The following is a 21,123-nucleotide window of genomic DNA, read 5'->3' on the forward strand; positions in this document are numbered from 1 at the left end:
GATGATATTACCTTTTTTTCCTCTTTCCACTTTTTGTTTCAACTGTAGTTGCATTTAAAATTGCCCGTTCCGCCTGAGAGTTTTTTAATACATTTGTTTCGAAAAGGTTGAGAAAATTTTAGTTTAGATAATAGTGATGTTGTTATATTTTCTTTTTATTGTTATATCTTTTTCAGTAATTTCAATATTGAGTCTTTTTATTTTGTCAACTATTATGATTAGTTGTTTCAATCATTCATTCTATACAGCGTTTTTCATCTTTACAGCGTTTTACTAGATTAAGCTATCAATACTAGTTTTTTGCTTTTAAATAGTTCACCATACTGTTCAAATATTCCAAATAAATGCAAGTATAACTTATTACACAATATCATAAAAAGTTCAATTTATATTTTTATTAAAATAGAAAAAGAAAAAAATGATACATTAAATAATGAAAAAAAAAAATTTTTTTTACAAGGGTTTAGAGATGTAAGCAATGTAACAACACTCAAAATAAGTCTTGAAAATTGTCATCCACTAATTTATAAATCAAATAAATTATATCCACCATTACCATAATTACATACAACTAAATAAATTGAAAACTAAAGCTTTATCTAACAACATTACAGTCAATTAGTTCACTAAAAACTTAGTTCATCATTTCACCTATTTCTATTTTAAATGGGCACATTTCTTTATGAAATACAATCAATACAGATTTTGCTGATTCTTTCATTCTATTGCTGATTGGTAAACCATTATAACAGAAAGGTTCTATTGTACAATAGATGGAAGCAGTGAGGCAACGGTTATTACTCTTGATACAAAGGCTTTTTCATAGTCTTACATGTTGGTCTTTTGTCAATTACAGTTTGTGCTTTGCAGTGTCTGGTGAATTTTAGCCAAACAAAACTCAGTTAGCCAAACAAAGCTCAGTTATTTACTGATAATTTACTGATGTTGGTAATTATTAAAATACTTTTCTTATATTGATGAATGACAGCACTTTTACTGAGTTCTTTTCTTCATTTCTTGTTGGATTATCATTCACTACTGACCTCTCATGAAAACCATAAATTCAATTATTTGCTAAGTTAGTATCTGTTACAGTTGCCTCTCTTTATTGTGTCACATTCTTACTCCTGATTTCATTCTCTACCTCTATAAATATCTTGCTTACTCATGTATGGAATACTGTTTTGTTTAGGCTTGTTCTTCTAATGAGGCCCCTTTCTCTTTTAGACAAGGTCTAAAAAGACATCATAAATGTTGGACCCGCTCTAGTTGCTAGGTTGCATCTCTTTTGCTTTTTTACAAATTTTATGGTCACTACTCAAACAACCTATCATCGATTGTTTCATTAACCAAATTTCTTGCATGGCTAAGTTGAATAACATAGCTAAGTCAAGTCTTAGCACTATAACTGTTCCTTCATGCTCAAAAAAGTTTTATTTATCTAGTTTTTTTTAAATTTTTTATTTATCTAGTTTTTTTTCAAACATTAGTGCTTTGGAATTTTCTCCTGCCTTCATGTTTTTTTGACACATACAATTAGTTATTTAAGTTTCATGTTTTCATGACACTTACAATTACAGTTATTTAAGTTTCATGTTTTCTTGACACATACAATTACAGTTATTTAAGTTTCATGTTTTCTTGACACATACAATTACAGTTATTTAAGTTTCAATTTTTTTCTTGCTCATTAACTCTCTTTTTAGTTTTCTATTTGTTTATTTTTCCACACTCAGTTATATCAGCCAAGAATGTTATTAAATTTAAGAGAAAATACGATGAGTATAAAATAAAAACTGATTTAAAATATGTCATTTTTTTTAGCTGACTACATTTGCAGCAATTTTTATCAAATTATTAAAAGTGATTTCAAAAGGTTCCTATTCTACAGGTGTTTTTATTAGTGCACCATGAAATTGAAATTTCACCCCATATGATATGACATTCTTCAATCAGCTAGGTTGGCATTATAAGGATCAGTTATAACCGTGATAACGTTTTTGTTAGCTTTGCACATACAAAAACTTTATAAAAGTTTAAAACCTAAGAAGTCTCAATAAAGAAATGTTATTGTTGGAAAGCTTATTTTTTCCTCTTTATAATGAGTAATTTTTTTTTTAACTGGGGGAAAGAAAGTTGTGACGTTACAAAGTTTATGCTGTAAACTTTGTGACGTCACAACTGATGTTTAGCACAAAATATTATTTTCTCAAGTAAATGTGATATATTTTTAAAAATATTTAAAAGTGGTGCTAGTAGATTTTCTTAACTGAAAACAAAATAATAATGACAAAATAATAAAAATAATAACAATAATAATAATAATAATGTTATTTGCCATAACATAAATGCCTATAAAACAAGTTGAAAAGTTTATCAAAAATCTATGGAAACAAATCAACAATCTATGGAAACATGCTTTATGACAATGAGATTTACAAACTGATCAATGATCCAACAAAATAGAAAGGTTTGAAGTTCTTGAACAAAATAAAAGTTTGAAGTTCCAAACAATCTTACAGGTTCACATATACAACCTGACCTTGCATATATAGTCTAAAAAATTAAGATCTCTTTATAATGCTCACAACCTACTGTATCATCTGTTAATACTTATATTAAATCTTCAAAAAGTCAAGTTAAATTATATTTAAAAGTCTTACAGGTTCTCACCCTAAATGATGTTAAGCTAGACTTTAATATATCCATAAATACCATCTAAATCTTATACTAAAGATTCTTGCACTCTTGTTAAAGAAGTAAACCATGCAAACAATTTCAATAACTTCTTTTATCTTATGATTTCAAACAGCAACAAAAAAGAAAAGAAAAATTTTTTAAATGTCTTGAACTGAAATTCACAACAGCTTTCATTAAATGCTCCAGATATGACAGACCAGTGATTGTCTTAGTTTAATATCGTGACCAGTGCTTTAAAGTTTCTTTATGACTCTTGCTTGTTTACAAATATTCCACTATAAGAAACAATTGGAATTGCTGTCAGTATTATTATATATAACAATTTCTGTATTAAAATCAACAAACGTAATTTTAAAAAACTCTTTCAATTTGCAACAGTTCAAACACATTTTTACAATAGACAAATTTATGACTAAGTTGATGCCGTAAATATGAGTTCTCCATTGGCACCTGTATATGTTTATAGGTGTGTATGTTTGAAGAGAAAAAAAAATAACTAAATTCTATAATGGAGTAAAACCAGCCCTTTACAAATATATAGATAAAAATTTTCTTAGAAAATCAGCATATTTTTTATTAACAATAAACACTCCTTGACCCTTGGAAAGGAAAAAAATCATAAATCTTTTTTTTTTTAACTCTGTGTAAAACAGAGTTATACAAAATTATGTTTCATACAAAATTATGCTTCATACTCAAACAGAGTTATACAAAATTATGTTTCATAAGAAAACATTTTTTCAGATTAATAATAATTTTTAATAATTGATAATAATAAATTATTAAATGATAATAACTTATTAACAACCACTTTACATATATTACACACATCTTAACTTTTCAAAAATAATACGCCTTTAAAAGATTTTATAAAAACTAACCTCTGAACACACTTAGCTATTTGTTTATCACTGAAACCCATTTGTTTTGCTTTGAGAAACACATCGTATGTCAGTTTTGAAATACCATCCTTAAATTATAAAATATAAATACTACACACATTAGTATAAAAATGACATGTACATAACCTTGTCAATTTAAGTTGACAATTCAAGTAAAAAAATTATTAAAATAGAAAAAGAAATTCTTTTTTTTTTTTTTACTTTGTTCAATCATCAGGGGATTGAACCAATCAAAACATATCAATTAAAAACATTATCAAACTTATACACCCCCCCCCCCAAAAAAAAAGTCAATTTATTGGTTGGCAATATACATTTTAATGCTTTACAATGAATATAAACTGTTAAAAAAATCTTTTAAAAAGTTTAGATTTCTGATTATTGAAATAATATATTGTGAAAACAAAGACTAAATTAACATAATAATAATTTAGACTTAATAACAGTTATGCTTCTAATCTTTTGGATCATGCAGCCAATTCTTTCTCTTCTCTGTGATTAATTGAAGCTTGGATGGTGCATTTTAATTCAAATAAAACACAACATTGATACTCCTCTATCAGACTAGCAAACTCTTAATGGCTAATCTCCTAATTAAAATCCTAATTGAATTGAAAGTAAACATAAAGCTCTGCATTATTATTGTAAGGCTGCATCTCTTTTACAATTTCATAAACCTTTTATTGAGAAAAAAAAACTTATTTATAACTTTTAATCTACAGAGATCTATTACAAAAAATAATCTTTTACATTTACAGAGATCTATTACAAAAAGAAAAAAAATCATATCGCTGAACCATTGTTTTTCTAGAAATTGGAAAAACTAAGTTGCTTAATTTTATGTTTATGTAAAAAATTACTCACACTGGAATATTTTCTGAGACTTTCAGCATATCGTATAATATTTTCAAGTTTAAACAAAAACCATTTATCAATTTTGGTGAGATCGTGCAGCTTAGAAACACTGTAACCTTGTATTAGAGCAGAAGCAAGTGAAAACACACGTGTATCAGATGGTTCTTCAAGTTCCTGTAACACAAAAATTAAAAATTTTGAATCTTATAAAATAATAACAAAATAAAATTTTTAAATATTATGAAATAATAACCAAATCTTTTAAAATCTTTTTTTTAAGTACCTTTTCATCTAAAATTTCAGTATGAGCATCAAATCCAATGTTATGATCATTAACCATTCGCAAAGCCTTTTGCATAGCTTCTTCAAAACATCTACCAATTGCCATAACCTCACCAACACTTTTCATAGATGAACCAATCTAAAAAATAATTAAATCCATTAAAATTATCAAATTATTATCATTAAAGAATACTTTTACAAACTAAAAGAACAAAGTTTTTAATTTACATAGAATTTACAAGTTATTTTAGAAACAGGATTTAATTTTGAACACTGTTATTAATTAAAAATAAAAGCCAAGTAAAATTATAAAAATTTTACTTGACTACAACTTGTGATGTTAAAATATCAATTCTGAACTGTATTTTATACAACAGGTTATGTTAACATAAACCCCTGACAGCAAAAAATCTGTGCTGTTTTAAAAAGTTAACAATGACGATAACATAAAAACAATGTGGATATCAAAATGTGAAAAAAATAAAAATTGAATTTTTTAAAACTAATGTAAACAAAAATAGATTTTTGTTTATAAAGTTCAGAGTTGACACAAATATACTGTTAAAAAAAATATTGTTTGTAAATAATAGTAAAAAAAAAAAAAGAAGTATGGAGGTATAAAATAACTTATTATATAATTATTTAATGTTATTATATAAACAACAATAAAATTAGTAATTAAGTGTCAAAGCAATTTTTCTTTTTCATTTTATACTAAATTAACAATAATAACAAATAATTTAAAAAATTAAACACCTTTTTACTGACTCCCTGAAATTTATTTAGATCCCACCTTGGTACTTTAACAACACAGTAATCAAGGGATGGTTCAAAACATGCGGTTGTAGAACTTGTAACTGAATTTTTTAACTTTGGTAATGGGATACCAAGAGCTAATTTAGCAGCAATATAAGCTAAAGGATATCCAGTAGCTTTTGATGCAAGTGCTGAGCTCCTTGATAATCGTGCATTCACTTCAATAATGTAGTACTGAAGAAAACATAAAAATTTTAAAAATTAATTAAAGTCAAAATTTCATGCAAAATAATTGTAAACATAAAAATAACTTCTTATTAAATTTTTTTATTAAAATAACTTCTTATTTAAGTATTAAATTTTTTTTATCAAAACATTTCAATGTTTAAATGTGTCTACTGACAAATACTTTTTAAAAAAACTTTTTACAATAAGTTATAATGAGTTAATTTAATTGTCAACCTTTTTACTAAATGAATAAAGTTATACATGAAATATAAAAACCACATTGAAATATTTAATATTAAATTTGAAGAAATTTATTAATTAAATTGTGGTAGAAGGCCAGTGTAAATATAACTTGTTAATTAGGAGGTGTAATTAATTTCTGAAGTTGTGCTAAAGAAACAAAAACAGGTGCAACCAGGTAAAAACTGTAAAAAATAACATAGCGTATACATCAAATACATTATGACAGTTGGAAAACTTGAGTAAAGAAGAGCAAAATTAATAATGCTGGAAAGAGCAAAGAAAAACTAAAACAACTAAAAATAAATTGAGCTTAGAAAAAGATTAGGAAAAGAGTGCATCAGCTGGAATAAAAAAGTGTAAAGGATACAGGTAATTGGATTATTGACATAAATATGCACAAATAAGGGAAAGAGTACCAACTCATTTATATATTACAAATGCTTACATTCCTAAATGTCTGCAGATAACCCTTTCTTCTAAAAAAAAGTTGCACCAACTCTGGCAGAGTTAAAAACTAGGATCTGAATGATTCACTGAGTCAACAATTTTACATAAAAGAACCAAAAAAAAAAACTTTATTCACTCTAAAATTTGTTTTTAAAGCTAATAGTGTATCTACCAACATATTGATCATAGACCAAATTGTTCTAATTTTAACAGTGTGATTAACAGGGTAACATTCTCTCCCCATGTCTAAAACCTCCCGGGTCTGCCCTATAATTTATGTAATACATTTTATATATAATATAACCAGTGCTGATATTTAAAGTATTTAACAACTGGTATGCTGAAAAAAATTGTAGATACATGATCACACATACTTAATTTATTATTTATATATAATAAATAATTATATTATTAAATCATCCCAATTATCTAATTATTTACTTACATAGAAAAAACATAATAAGCATGATTTAAAAGTCATACAAATTAACATGCTTTTTTTATTCTTAGTAGAAACATATTTTTTTAAATCTTCTACTAAAATAAAAAACATAATATGCAACATATATAAAAAATTTGGAAAGTTTTGACAACCAGTCCATATCGGCATATACCACTGTATATAACATATACTGACATATCACCACTGCATATAACATAAAAATGTTTATTGACAACATTGTCGGTTTGAAAAAATAAAAAAACAAACCTCTTTTGATTTTGGATTTAAAGCATACTGTATGTTACACTCTCCAATGACTCCAAGATGTCGTATAACTTTAATAGCCACTCTTCTTAATAAATTATATTCATCATTTGAAAGTGTCTGGCTTGGTGCCACGACTATTGACTCACCAGTATGTATACCTAGTGGGTCAAAGTTCTCCATGTTGCACACCTGGATATAAATAAAAGTCAGATTTTTGAAGATTAAAATATTAGTAAATCAGAACTGCTGAAAATCCATCCAAACCACATATTTTTGAAACCATAAAAAAAACTAAAAAATAACTATTAAAATAAAATAAAAAAACTCATTTAACTAAAAAAATTAGCAAAAACATTTAATTTTATTAAATTTAAAACTTGCAAATGAATACCGTAATACAATTGTCATAAGCATCTCTCACAACTTCGTACTCAATCTCCTTCCATCCTTTTAAAGATTTATCAATCAGAACTTGCTTTGATTGAGCAAATGCTGTTAGTGATAACTTTGTAAGTTCAGCATCATTTGATGCAAACCCTGATCCTAAGCCGCCTAGAGCAAAAGCGGAACGCAATAACACTGGGTAACCAATTTTATTTGCAGCCGCTATAGACTTAAAGAAAAAAACAATTATGAATTACATACAATCTTCAGTAACAAGTTAATTATAATTTTTTTTTTCTTTTAAATAAATATTTTTATAAGATTTTACCTGCTCAACAGTGTAAGCTACATCACATGGTGCTACGTGTTCTCCAATTTCCTCCATTTTATTTGAAAACAATTTTCTATCTTCAGTCCATTCAATGGATTCACATGGTGTGCCCAGGACAGAAACATTGTATTTATCGAACACACCTTTCTCTTTAAGTTCTAAACCACACATTAGTGCAGTTTGCCCACCAAAAGATAAAAAGATGCCATCAGGGCGTTCACATTCAATGACCTTTGTTAAATATTTACATATAAATATAATGTATAAAGTATTAAAATTAAAATTTTTTTATACTAAATTATCAAATTGCTTATATTTATAAAAGCATTTTATAACTATAAACAATTTTATATTTGTTTTATCATAATTAGTTTTTATTCATACCTTTGAAACGTATTCAAACGTTACAGGTAAAAAATAAACTTTATCAGCAAGTCCTTTTGATGTTTGAACTGTGGCTATGTTAGGATTCACAAGGACAGTATGGACATGCTCCTCTTTCAAAGCTTTTATAGCTTGTGTTCCTGAATAATCAAATTCACCTGCTTGACCAATTGAAAGTCCACCAGAACCAAGGATAAGAATTTTGCGTGGACGAACTAGTAAAAAATTAACATTGTTTGTGAAAATGCTTTGTAATAACAACTGGTTGTGTTGAGCTAAACAAGATTACAAGTAAGATTAACCATAATCTTAATAAACAAGATTATAAGTGTGTTAAAACAAACTCCAAATAAATTTGATATTTTTGATAAAACTATATTGTTAACAATAGTCTTCTGCTAGTTTTTTATATAGTTTTCTACTGGTACTTTCTACCAGAAGATATTAACAAATATCTTCTGGTAGAAAGTATAGTTCAAAAACTGTTTATGCTAAAAAAATGTTTGGATTTAATATGAAAGTTACTTTGCATATTATACTTGACTTATAGCATAAAGCTAAAATTAACTTTAATGATTTCTGAATCAGAAGAATCAGTAATAGCAATGTATCCATAACTTACAGCATATAGTTAAAAATTATTATTTATATAGAAGCAATAGCAATGTATTTACTCTATAAACTGTTCAAAAAATAGTTTAAAAAGTCTTCGTTTAAAGAGATTTATTTGCAACTTTGTAACTGTATTTATCAAATTTATAATATTTTGAAAACAAAAAAGTTTGCAGAAATAGCATTAATTTCTGATAACAATGTTCCAAACTTGATGAAGGGGATCAAGTCTAATGTGGCTAAATGAGTAGATTGTACCTAAAAAGTTTAATAAACACTTAATACTTTTTTTTCTACTATAACTTTTAGCTTTTATAGTTGATTCATTTTTTTTGATTTTATGTTTAATGTTTCTGTAAAAATGTCTAACCTTATAAATAAGGGTGCCAGCAACCTTAAAAATTCTAAAAAGCTTAGAAGATAAAAAAAAGTCAGAGAAAAAGAAATGCAGTAATGAAGCAGAATGCAAGATTATTAAATTTTTAATTTTTATGAAAAAATTTATGTTTAAGTGCAATTTAACAAACATGTGCATAACAATTAGATAATTTGTCTAAAATTATATTAAAGATAAATAATAATAATAATAAAAAAAACACATACATGCTTTAGAATTTAATCCGATTGGCTTAAATGTAAGCTTTTCTGTTAAAAGGTTTTTCAGTATAGGGGCTGAACCATTTTTTAAATCTGCTACTATGCCAATAAAAAAAGGAAACAAAAACTCCAAGTCTCTAGGGCCAGCTTTGTGCTCAGGATGAAATTGCACAGAAAAATATGGTAGTTTGTTATGAATAATTCCTTCATTGCTGTTGTCATTAGCATTTGTAAAAAGGATAGACCAATCAGAAGGCAGAGATAATGAGTCAATTGCAAAACCATGATTTTGGCATGTAATAAAACATCTTCCAGTGTCTGAATGAATACATGGTTGATTGTGCCCTCGGTTACCATACCTAAATCATAAACACTGACACTAAAAAATTTTATAACAATAAAAAAAAATACATCAACTTCAATATTTTACTTTATTATAATTTTTACTATAATTATTAAACGTTAACAAAAAACTATTTAAATTTTAAGAAAAAAGCGTGACAAGGTGTCAAAAGCTAACATATTTAGAATAAGTGATGTATTCTGAAACATTTTACCTTTATACCCTGCATTTTTATGGGTGCTACAGGATCACCATTAAAAAAACCTTATATCCATAATTAACATATTGTATAGAAACTAAATGTATATAAATATTGTATATAAATAAAAATTTCAAAAATTCATTTTTTTTAAACTTGCTTCATTTTATATGACTTGCAACCAGCTGCAAGTGAGAGAATTTGATGACCCATACATATTCCAAAAAGTGGTGTATTAGGTAGCTCATTTAACAACTTTCTGACATTATCTATTGTTTTACCACACATACTAGGATCACCTGGACCATTACTCAAGAAAACTCCATCATATTCTAAAGTAACAAAAATAAAAAGAATAAAATATCACTATCATAATTATATATATATGGGCTATTCTAAACCATTTTCGACAGCGTCAACCATATTTGGGCATTGCCCAAGTTAAAATTTGAGGACATTTTTTTTAAAAAGTTTTTTACTGCAAATATTGCTTATTTTGCACACAAAAAAAAAACGTTGATTTACCGCCAAGTTTCACCGGGACAAGGGGGTACCGCCCCCCAAATTTCTTTTTAAATTAGTAATACAATTAAAATTAGTAATACTATTAAGTTAATATTATTAAAATTAGTAAATAATTATCAAAAAAATCACATCAATGTTTATTATAATACAATAGTTTTTTAATGAAATTTTTTTTTAAAAAGTATGTATGGTAAGCTAAAATGATGATAAAAGTATGTGATCCACATTTCAAAAATCAGAGTTGCAAAACTATAAGGAGTTAGACATCCATCTTAGTTAAAATTCCAAAACAATCAGGAGTTAGACATCAATCTTAGTTAAAAATCAACTTCATTTTTGAATTTATTAAAAAATTATAGTCATTTTGCAGTTTTATTTACAAATAAAACTGCATGTTGAATATAATGTCTAAATAAGATGTTATAACTTTAATGATAAATGATAAATCATAATACCACAAGCAATAAAATAGTAAAAAAGTCTCATTCTAACCTTTACTTTTTATTATAGGGCAAAAATCATAATTCCATGGCACAACTTTTACTTCGCAATCACATTCAATCAGACTTCGAATCTGATTGTATTTAATTCCAAGATCAACAGCAACCAACTTATATTTTCCACCAACATTGTATGAAACTGGCTCCTAAAGTTTTTAATGAAAATTTTATAACATTTCTTAACTCTCTTATATGTACTTTTGAGGTTAAAATTAAATTTTCAAGGTTGAAATTAAACATTTTTTAAATTTAAATATATTGATAAACAAAAAAGCATAAATAGGCAAACACTACCACAAAAATAAAATCCATATTATTATTAATTAATATCCATTATTAATATAATTTACTTGAAATTTGTATTTGCAAATATTTATCATTTAAAAATCATGTTTTTGTGAAATTAGAGAAATTTCTTGACAATCTTTTTTTTTTTTTCTTTTCATAACAGATTAACTTTTTGTAGTTTCAGCAAGTTATTAAAAAAAACCATACATTTGCTTAAAGATCTAACTTTAGCTTTGATTGGTCAAAATCATTTTACCAAAAAAAATATTCACGAAGATGTTATTACTTGCAAAGTTAGTGGTCAAAGTGCAACACTTTTAATTATAATATAGTTTCTGATCAGAGTTTTTTAGCAAAAAATAAATATACAAATAATATTAAAAGCCATCTTTTTTAAAAATAGGCAAAATTAACAACTTGTAACAGTTTTTGAACTTCTAATTGAAACAGGAATAGCTTTACACCAAAAAACCTAAAAATGTGAAGATTTAATTTTAAGTGGTTTCAAAGTTTAGCAGTTTGAAGTTTTATAAAATCTTTTACTTTTTTAAATCTAATTTACTCCTAACAAGGCTGCAAGCAAGCACTATTAAGTTGGAAGTTACTAATAATAACTGAGGTAATATTAATCTAAATTAATAGTTATTATTAATTAATTGAAATATTAATCTCAATTTTAACTTGAGAGTTAAAATTGAGATAATAATAGAGTGAAAGAGCAAGGAGGCGGTTGACAGAAAACTTAAAAAGTTGTAGGTTGCCAGGACAACCATAAAACCAAAAAGTACACCATCTGTAATCATAAAATTTATCTAATAGTAAACAAGTATTTAAAGTTTTCACTATAAAATGAATAAAGCAATTAGCCGCGAATATGTCATGAAAAAAATGCCCTGGTAATAATAATATCAAACATTAGGTAAAAGAGTTTTTTTTATGCATTAAATTTTGATAGCCACACCATCAGTTATGTTTAAAAACCTGTTTTGTTTTTTTGTGTATACAAAATGATTGTTAATGACCTTTAAAAAAATCTGTACTACTGCAAAGTGTTATATCTAAATATGAACAACTGAAAAATGTCATGTTTTGAAAACTTACTCATGTACTACCTTTTGAACCAATTTAACACTCACACGCATATTAGTTATGACTTTTTTGTGACAATGTGTATGAGGGTCATAAATCAATGAATATTTGTACTTGAGTAGTAATAAAAAACATTAATTTGATTTTCTTGAAAAAAAAAAGGTCAACCATAATCCAAAAATTTAAATTTACTGTAAAATAAACTTACTGTGTATGATAAAATGTGTATGGAAAAAAAAAAAGAATTAAATAATTTTAATATTGTTATTTTAACTATAATTTTTTTAATCGGAGTGTTAACAGTTTACTGTTACATCGTATCTCTCTAAATCACAAATAAACTTAAAATCACAAACTTAAATACAATTCTACAAGTACAAAAGAGCTATTGTTTATATTGAAAAAATGTTGTGCAGCATAAGTGTAATATAAAACTTTTATGCCTAAAACTGTTTTTTTGTCAGACAAAATAAATTTAAGCTGGAAGTTCTCTTTCTTTTTACAGATGTCAAAAAAATCCTAAAGACACTTCATTGCTTGTTTTGCACACTGATTTGTTTTAGGAATTTTCAGCTTAAAAGGTTCCTGATTCTAAAACTTTTTCACTGAGTTTAACACTTTTTCATGACCGTGAATGCTGCTACATAGCTTCCTATAATCATCTGAATTGTACATTTTGTTAGTAAAAAAACAGTCAGCCTATCTGTAAGAGATGAATCTACAAATATTGAATAGTGAGTCTTTTCTCTCTGGTAGAAGAATAAATGCCAACTTAGCTAGTATTACTCATGATTTCCATCTTGCATTATTCAATTTAAGTATTTTCTGAAACTTTATCTTAGGAAATACTCTAGATTCTTCAAAAAAGCAGAATGCCCAAATTAAATAAAATAGAAATTTCATATCACTATGTCATTCTGCTGTTTCAGTAATCACTTCTTTACCATTCTTGAAATTTTTCCTGAGCTGTTCATAGTTCTTTACAAGTTCTGGGATAAACAGATATTCGATATTAGGTGACAAGTTGTTTTCTCCAAAATCTTTATCCATTACTATGCTAAGGACTTGGTTAATAACATTGACCAAGTTCTTTAAGTTTTTTTTAGTAAAACACCTTTGTAAAAGACTGACAATCCCATTCCTACCAATGTTATCATTCATAGTGTCAACTTATCTTTATAAATTTCATACATTGTATTAATCAAGAATAGCTGTTATACTTTTAACAATATCTGTTTTTCCATTTGGTAAATTTAGTTCTCATAACTTAACTTCTCTTTATTTATTCCTCCACTTGATATTTTTGGTGACTGATGCATTTACCATCAAAGTGCAGGGAACAGCTTTCTAAATGTAGTGTTTTCTTTATTTCTTTAAGTACCCTTTTATTTTCAATTAAAACTTCCTCAACTGTAGTGATTGTAGTGTATATCTCGGCCTTGAGGAGGTTAATTAAAATAAAAATAACAATAGATTCTTTCCATCATTAGACTGTCTCCTTTACATAACACTTTTACATGATTTTATTTTATTTTTTTTATGTATTATATATTCTATATATTATATAAATTTATTTATCATAATTTTACGTTAATAATTTTACATAACTTTGCACAACTACATAGTACATTCTTAGCAGACTACTATACATAATTTTTCAGATTTTTTCATCGTGATAGTGCTAACAAAATGTTTTATAAAACAAATAAATGTAATAAAAAAAACCTACTTTTACTGAAACCTCAGCAACAAGATTGATTTTATTAGGATCAAAAAACTGTATATCCTCTTCACCATCTACGACAATCTAAAGTGACATTTTTATATAAGATAGATAATTTTATGTAATACAGCCCTCTTCTGCAACACATTTTTGACCTTAAACTATTAAAATTATAATAAAAATACAGACATTATTATATATTATACACACAATTTTTCTAGATTTTCATAAAAAACAACAAACAAAAAAATTCTTTTAGTAATAATCTTTCAAAATAGTGAAATATTTCATAATGGTTTAATAACTATTATAGAGATCAAATTAAGTCTTCAAATTGGAACCAACAGATACATTATTGGAGAGTGCAGAACAATGTTAAAAACATTCCGGATGTAAACTTATATCATGTATAAGACAATTTTTTTAAATTATTAAAAACATCTTTTTCATAAAAAATAAATGTTTTAATCAGTTTCTAGTCATCTTCAGTTAAAATAAATGTATATTGTGATTAATTTATTTTATGTTTTTTTTTTAGAGTTTTATATCTCCTATTGAAGTTGCTTTCACACTGTCTAAGCCCAAACCTGTGCAAAAATATTTCTTAATAGGATATTATAGATAAACATAACAATCTATAATATCCTATTAAAAAAATATTTTTGCACAGGTAGACATTGTGAAAGCAAATTAAATAGGAGATAGAAAACTCTGAAAAAAAAACACTCTTTAGAGTGGTAAAGGTATGAATCATCAATCTTGGATGGTAATCTTCCTAACGATGATTTTACAATAAAATTGTTTAACAAGTTAACGTTTAGCAGGGTATCCAGATGTAAAAATCTGCTTCAAAACTTCATGTCAAGATTCAAAAAAAAAAAAACAATACTGCATCGCCTGCAGCACAGACACACATCTGAAATAAATCTTTAGTTAGTAGCAAAATGATATACTAACATAAATTTCATCAATTAGTAGAATAACCTGTCCTTGAGAAATAGAACATTTGCCAAAATACAACTTTAAAAAATCATTATCTCCAACATTTCTAACTTTAGATATCAACTTTGTTATCAGTGATATACTTGGTATTTCGCAGTCAACACATAGTCAAGAGTAAAAAGTTCTTGACAATAAAAAGTACTCAAATGTCCTAGCAACCATATCAGGAGAATAAATTTTTCACTAATAAACATTAAGAAGCTTCTATTTAACATTAAGGAGTGCATATTTAACATTAAGGAGTTCATATTTAACATTAAGGAGTTTGTATTTAACATCTGTTCAATAACAACAATTTTCTTGTGATCTATTGGTAAAGAGTTGAGATGCATTGCATCTCAATTGGTAAAGAAATGAGATGTATTACAGCATGAAGACAACTAATAATATGAATATGATTGTGAAAAAAAGGTTTTATGGTGCACTTAACACAACAGTTATAGCTATCAAAGTATAAATCTTTTTATATTTAATAATAAAATTTGGAACACTTAAGTTGTCCAATATATAAGGAGAGTAAAGATATAAACAGTTTTTATAGATATTTGATATTATTGAGAAGGAAAAAGATAGTTTTAGACATTTTATTACATAAATCATAGAAAGAAGAAATATTATCTGCTTTCACAAAAGTTTTCATTTCATCTTGTTAAATGCCTAAAAGTTTGCACTTATGTATCCTACTCTAATGGGTTTAGTACAGAGCTCTACAAAGATCAAGAAGTCCAGTTGGAAAATAAAAATTGACTTTGATTAAAAAATGACATTGCAACAAGATGGAACTTGACTTTTTATATGTTGCAAAGAATTTTGCTTCTTAAACCTGCAATTTCCATCACAATCCTTGTGTTGCCATCTTCTGGCATTGAATTTTTATGTGAAGACTGGAATGTTTGTGAAAAAAACAGTCAAAATTTTGCTTATTGTTTAAGAAGCCACTAAACTGCTTTCTGGAAGTGATTCTTGCATCAGTACTTGTATCCCTATTGTGAAAACTATAATAGTCACTTGAAACTAAAAGTAAAGATGACGATAAGATTGCAATGAAGCAAACAATGAAAATTGTAATGGAAAGTTGTTTCCATGTAGCATAGAACAAACCAAGCACTATTTTATTGCAACCTTACTTGATCCAATATTCAAGCATTATTTTTTCCACTCCCTTGATGCATGTAATGCTTCAAAAGAAACAGTCTTGACACAACTGGATTCTTTACTGCTATCTCTAAATGAATTCAAACAAGTTTCCAAAAAATCTAATATTTTGGGCTTATCTAACTTGATAAAAAATACCATTGCCCAATCTTAATTAAAATTAGACCAAAGATCGTATTCTAGACTGACCAAAAAGATTATCTGGATTCTCAATCATTCTCTGACTGTCTAGACTTCTGAAAGAATTACTAAAATTTAAGTAGTGAAATAAAGCTGACATTTGTTAAAATTGTTAAGAGGTTTCTTACTCCTCCAACATCAACTGATATGAAAATGTTATTTTCAACAGCTAGAGATATACTAAGCAATGAAAGAAACAATCTATTACCAGATAACCTTAAAAAAATCTTGTTTTGCAAATAAAATCAGTTGTTAACTTTCACTATTAATACCATCAACTTATGTATTAAAATTCAACTTAGTGAAATATGTGTAATCAATTCTAATACAATATTTGTCTAAATAAACAGCAAATGTAAAATTGTAATTTTAGAAATTTTATAAAAAAATTACTTATGTTTAGCCAAAATTTGAATATTATTTTTGGTAAAATGTTTGCCAAAACGTCTATTTTGGTATTAAACTAGTATATCCGAAATTTTGGTTTATTTTGGTTTCGGGGTTTTTCTTGTTTTGGTTGATCACTACTGTAAAGTAGCTAGGAGAGTTTTAGTTTGACAAAAGGTGTGAGATTGTAGGTGGGGTTGGCCGATGAGGGTTTTATGCAAAATAAAAGTAGAAAGATAGCTGAAATGGCAGGTAGAGAAAGGATAGACATGCTCCCAGTAATAGATTCACTCGAAAATATTTAATATTGGAAGATCACTACTTAATATAGTTTCAGTAATTACATCTTAAACATCTCAGACAACTGAAGAGAGGGAAGAATTTTACAATCAGTCATGGACAGGAAAGATCGCACACTGTTGCTGACCACGCATTTAACTTGTTTTTGCGACAACTTGACCATGGCTCTTTAGATTTTTGAAAAGGTTTTAAATTGCACTGAAATAAATTAATAAAGTGAGAAATTGCTTTTAACGTTTAATATAAAAAAATATGTTATTTAAATTATCAAAAGATATTATATAGTTAAAAAGTATATATTTTACGACGAATGTAAATGTTGTTAAAATAATTTGTACAATTAATTTTATAAACAACTTTTTGAAAAAAACATAAATTTCATAGTAGAAAACATAGCAGTTATTTTTTATAATGCTTTGAAAACTTTCTAACAAAATTATTTTATGCTACGCTAAATGTTTTTAAAAAAAGTTTTATTATGCTATTAAATAAATCATAAAATATTAAATGAAATTTTTATTTATTTTAAAAGTACTTTTTTTAATGATGAATGTAAATGTTATAAGACAATTTGTTTTATTGATTTTATAAGCGACGACAATGATGTGATTGAATAAATTTTTTTTTTTAAATTCATAAAGTTCATTAAAAAGTTTTATTTGTTGTTTTGTAAACTTTCGAATTAAATGTTTTTATATGACCTTAGTAGCATAAAAACACTTAATTAGAAAGTTTACAAAACAACAACATTATCAAAAAAAAATTTAAACGCTTTTAAATATAGTAACAAATTTAGTAATTGTTTCAAAATACAAAACATAGATCCCAAACCTCCAAGTTATGTTGTGTTCATACTAAAAAGAATGATTTAAAAAAATGTTTGGACTAAACTTTTTTGATTAAAACAAAAGAATAAATGCACACCAAGAAAAACTAACTTTTTTATTCTATTCAAAGCTCATCTTCTCCGTTTTGTTGTAGGCCAAAAAAATCAGCATAATATACGCTCAATCTACAGACTTAATAATTTACTCAAGTGCGTTTTATTCCTAAGAGTACATGACATTGATTTTTTTTTGTTTGTTTACATAATCAATCTTTAACATACAAGAAAAGTCATTGACACCATGTACTGAAATTCTTAGGAATAAAACACGATTGAATAAATTATCAAGTCTGTAGATTGTAACATATATTATGCTGACTTTTTGGTCTACGACAAAACAGAAAAGATAAGCTTTGACTAAAATAAAAAAGTTTTTCTTGATGTGAATTTATTCTTTTGTTTTAATCAAAAAAATTCAGCTTAAACATTGTTTTAAATCATTCTCTGTAATATGAACACAACATGTCTTGGAGGTTTGAAATCCCTTTAAGCATAAGTTAATGAAGAATATTATACAAAATTTAATTTAATTTAAAAATTAAAAAAAATATTTAGGTTTGAATACAATTTATGAATGATTTTATTTTATGATTAATTTTCTATTTAAATGAGTTCGCCTAATATTATAAAAGCATTAGAAAAGTTATTCAACCTATAAGCATCATTAAATAGTTTTGTACTAGAGTTTTAATTTTTCAGTTTTATATTAGTTGACTTTTTATTAGAGAGTTATAGTTTTTAATTTTTTTTTTTTTTTTTAATTTCTCTTTTGTTAAGATTTTTTTCCTGTTTTTATAATTAAGCTTGTTTATGTTTTTGAAGCGTCAAAAAGCCAAAAAAATTATATGCGTGGTCAGATATTGAGTGCAATCGCATCCCTTTCCTGTCCATGACTTGTCCATGATAAATTTTGGTTTAAAATAAGGCTGATTGTTTGAATTATATCTTAACATCAGTCTTAATTTGGTTTAAAATAAGGCTGATGTTAAGATATAAATAAACATGTTGGTTGAAGCAACAGATGGTTTTGAGGGAGTACATGGTAGAAAAGATTTGGCATAAAAGTTTTTGAAGGGGAATTGCAGTTAGAATTTTCAGATGCTATAGGATTGAGCAATGAAGATTGTTGTACTTAGCATCTTGTAATAACAGAGATTTGATTAATGTGTGGTGTGATAAGAAAAACAAGCAACAATATTAGACAGTTTTTGGAAATAGTTAGCGTACCTGATAGGGTATGTTGAGGAAGACTAAAATGATTTGGGCATGTAGAGGGTATTCTATATGATGCAATCATTACCTTAACACTTTAATTATTGCTGACAAAAGATTTATTACTCATTTAGTAAGTCAGAGATTTGCCTATGACCAGAATTAATTCTAGACCGATTTTTTTAAAACTGTACTACTTGTTCATCATTAAGACGAGACTGTCTAACTTATTAGGCAACTAAAGGAATTAATAATATTTTAAACTAGAAACTAACCTCCTCAAAAATATTTAAATAAATCAACATGAATAACAAAACAAAATTACTTTTCCAAGCATTGTTCCACTCTCTCTTAACTGCTTAGTGAGAGCTCTTGTATCTATTCCTATAAATTAAATTGATATGTTTATTTAGATTTCTAAAAAAGAAAAAACAACTGTTTCATTATTTTATTAATGAACTATATTTTTATACCATATATTCCTGGAATTTTGTTGCTATCACACCATTGTGAGAGCGATTGGACAGCTGACCAATGACTATAATTCTCTGTCAAATCTCCAACAACTAAACCACTTGTCCATATTTTGTAAGACTCAAAGTTCTCTAAAAGATCATATTTATCTCTAGTAACATCTGGCACTCCATAGTTTCCAAGCAATGGAAAAGTAAAAACAAGTATTTGGCGATTATATGAAGGATCAGTTAAAGTTTCAGGGTAGCCAACCATTCCAGTTTGAAACACTAAAATAAAATATAAATAAACAAAAATCTGTACCAAAAATTAAAAGAAGAATTTAAGCTAAACAAGAAAAACTAAACACAAATAATGTAGTAAAAATTGAAAAGAATCAACAAACATTTTTTGTAAAAATTAAACAATAAACAATTGTTGTAAAAATAAGTTAATAAACTGTGTGGTAAACAGAATACTAAAAATTTAGCATATTGTTTTCACTTAGGACAAGTGAAAATTGTATGCTTATTTAGCATATTCTTTTTATTTGCCATCAAAATTTTTTTTAATGATTTTTCACTTAATAGTTAAACCCATTTAAAAAACTATAAAAAAGAAAATCTACTTTAACTGAAAAAATATTTGTGTCAAGAAGTGTGCTTTCAACTGTAAACTTTGTTTTCTATGCTAAATGCATTATACAAAATCAATGACCTTTAATGAAGCACAAAGCAAAGAAATACCTTTTAAAAAAGACTTGTAAAAACTCCTTGTTTTAAGTTTATTAGAACTTTTGTTTTAGACCATAAGAATCTTTAGTTTTAAAAACATCTCTTTGTTATTCATATAATAAACAAATATAAAGTTCATGATTGTTGGAGAGAAACTTGTTTTGAAACCATAAAAACAGACAAAATCAAATATTTTTAAGGAACTTTTTAAAAATTATTATAAAATTGGGTAAAAAAGAAAATGTAAATGGTGGCTGTGTGATGTTTTCAGTGACCAGTTCTGAATCTATTCAAGACCAGTTGACAGCAAACAATAAAGTTTGCCTAGTCCAAAACAATTGCATAATGACAAAAATTTAAGCCTAAATGCATGATTACCATTATGTTTGAATCATTAAAGTCTCTTTGTGTTTACTGTCTTCATAGAAGAGCAAAATCATAAGTGCTGTTAGAAGGCCAAAATCAAAAGTGTTAAAACCTACATCAAAAGTAGTTTGTGTCATTAAGAAGCAACAACCAATTCCAAACATTAAAAACCGAAAATTTTTTATATCATCTCATGTTACAAAAGTAGTTCTTGAGTAACTGAACAGCAAGGACATTTCAATAAATGGCCAGCCACCATACCCGTCAGACCTGACACCTTGTAATTTTTGACTTATTTGCAAAAATGAAGAAGTACTTGACCAACCACAAAAATGTCCAAAGCAGAAGAGT

General features: G+C 26.4%; 1 protein-coding gene across 1 annotated transcript in view; it reads right to left on the bottom strand.

The window, feature by feature from the left end:
- The window catches only part of cad (carbamoyl-phosphate synthetase/aspartate transcarbamoylase/dihydroorotase), an 83,665-nt gene that overhangs the window by 52,522 nt on the left and 10,020 nt on the right, over positions 1–21,123 (bottom strand). Inside the window, 14 exon segments of the mRNA NM_001280939.1 lie at positions 3,582–3,670; positions 4,467–4,631; positions 4,741–4,878; positions 5,496–5,729; positions 7,123–7,311; positions 7,514–7,735; positions 7,835–8,068; positions 8,222–8,436; positions 9,437–9,789; positions 10,133–10,304; positions 10,990–11,143; positions 14,104–14,181; positions 19,545–19,603; positions 19,693–19,962. Coding sequence (NP_001267868.1) covers positions 3,582–3,670; positions 4,467–4,631; positions 4,741–4,878; positions 5,496–5,729; positions 7,123–7,311; positions 7,514–7,735; positions 7,835–8,068; positions 8,222–8,436; positions 9,437–9,789; positions 10,133–10,304; positions 10,990–11,143; positions 14,104–14,181; positions 19,545–19,603; positions 19,693–19,962 — 2,572 coding nt within the window.

The sequence above is a fragment of the Hydra vulgaris genome, chromosome 12 (genome assembly GCF_038396675.1).
Source record: "Hydra vulgaris chromosome 12, alternate assembly HydraT2T_AEP".
Lineage (NCBI taxonomy): Eukaryota > Metazoa > Cnidaria > Hydrozoa > Anthoathecata > Hydridae > Hydra > Hydra vulgaris.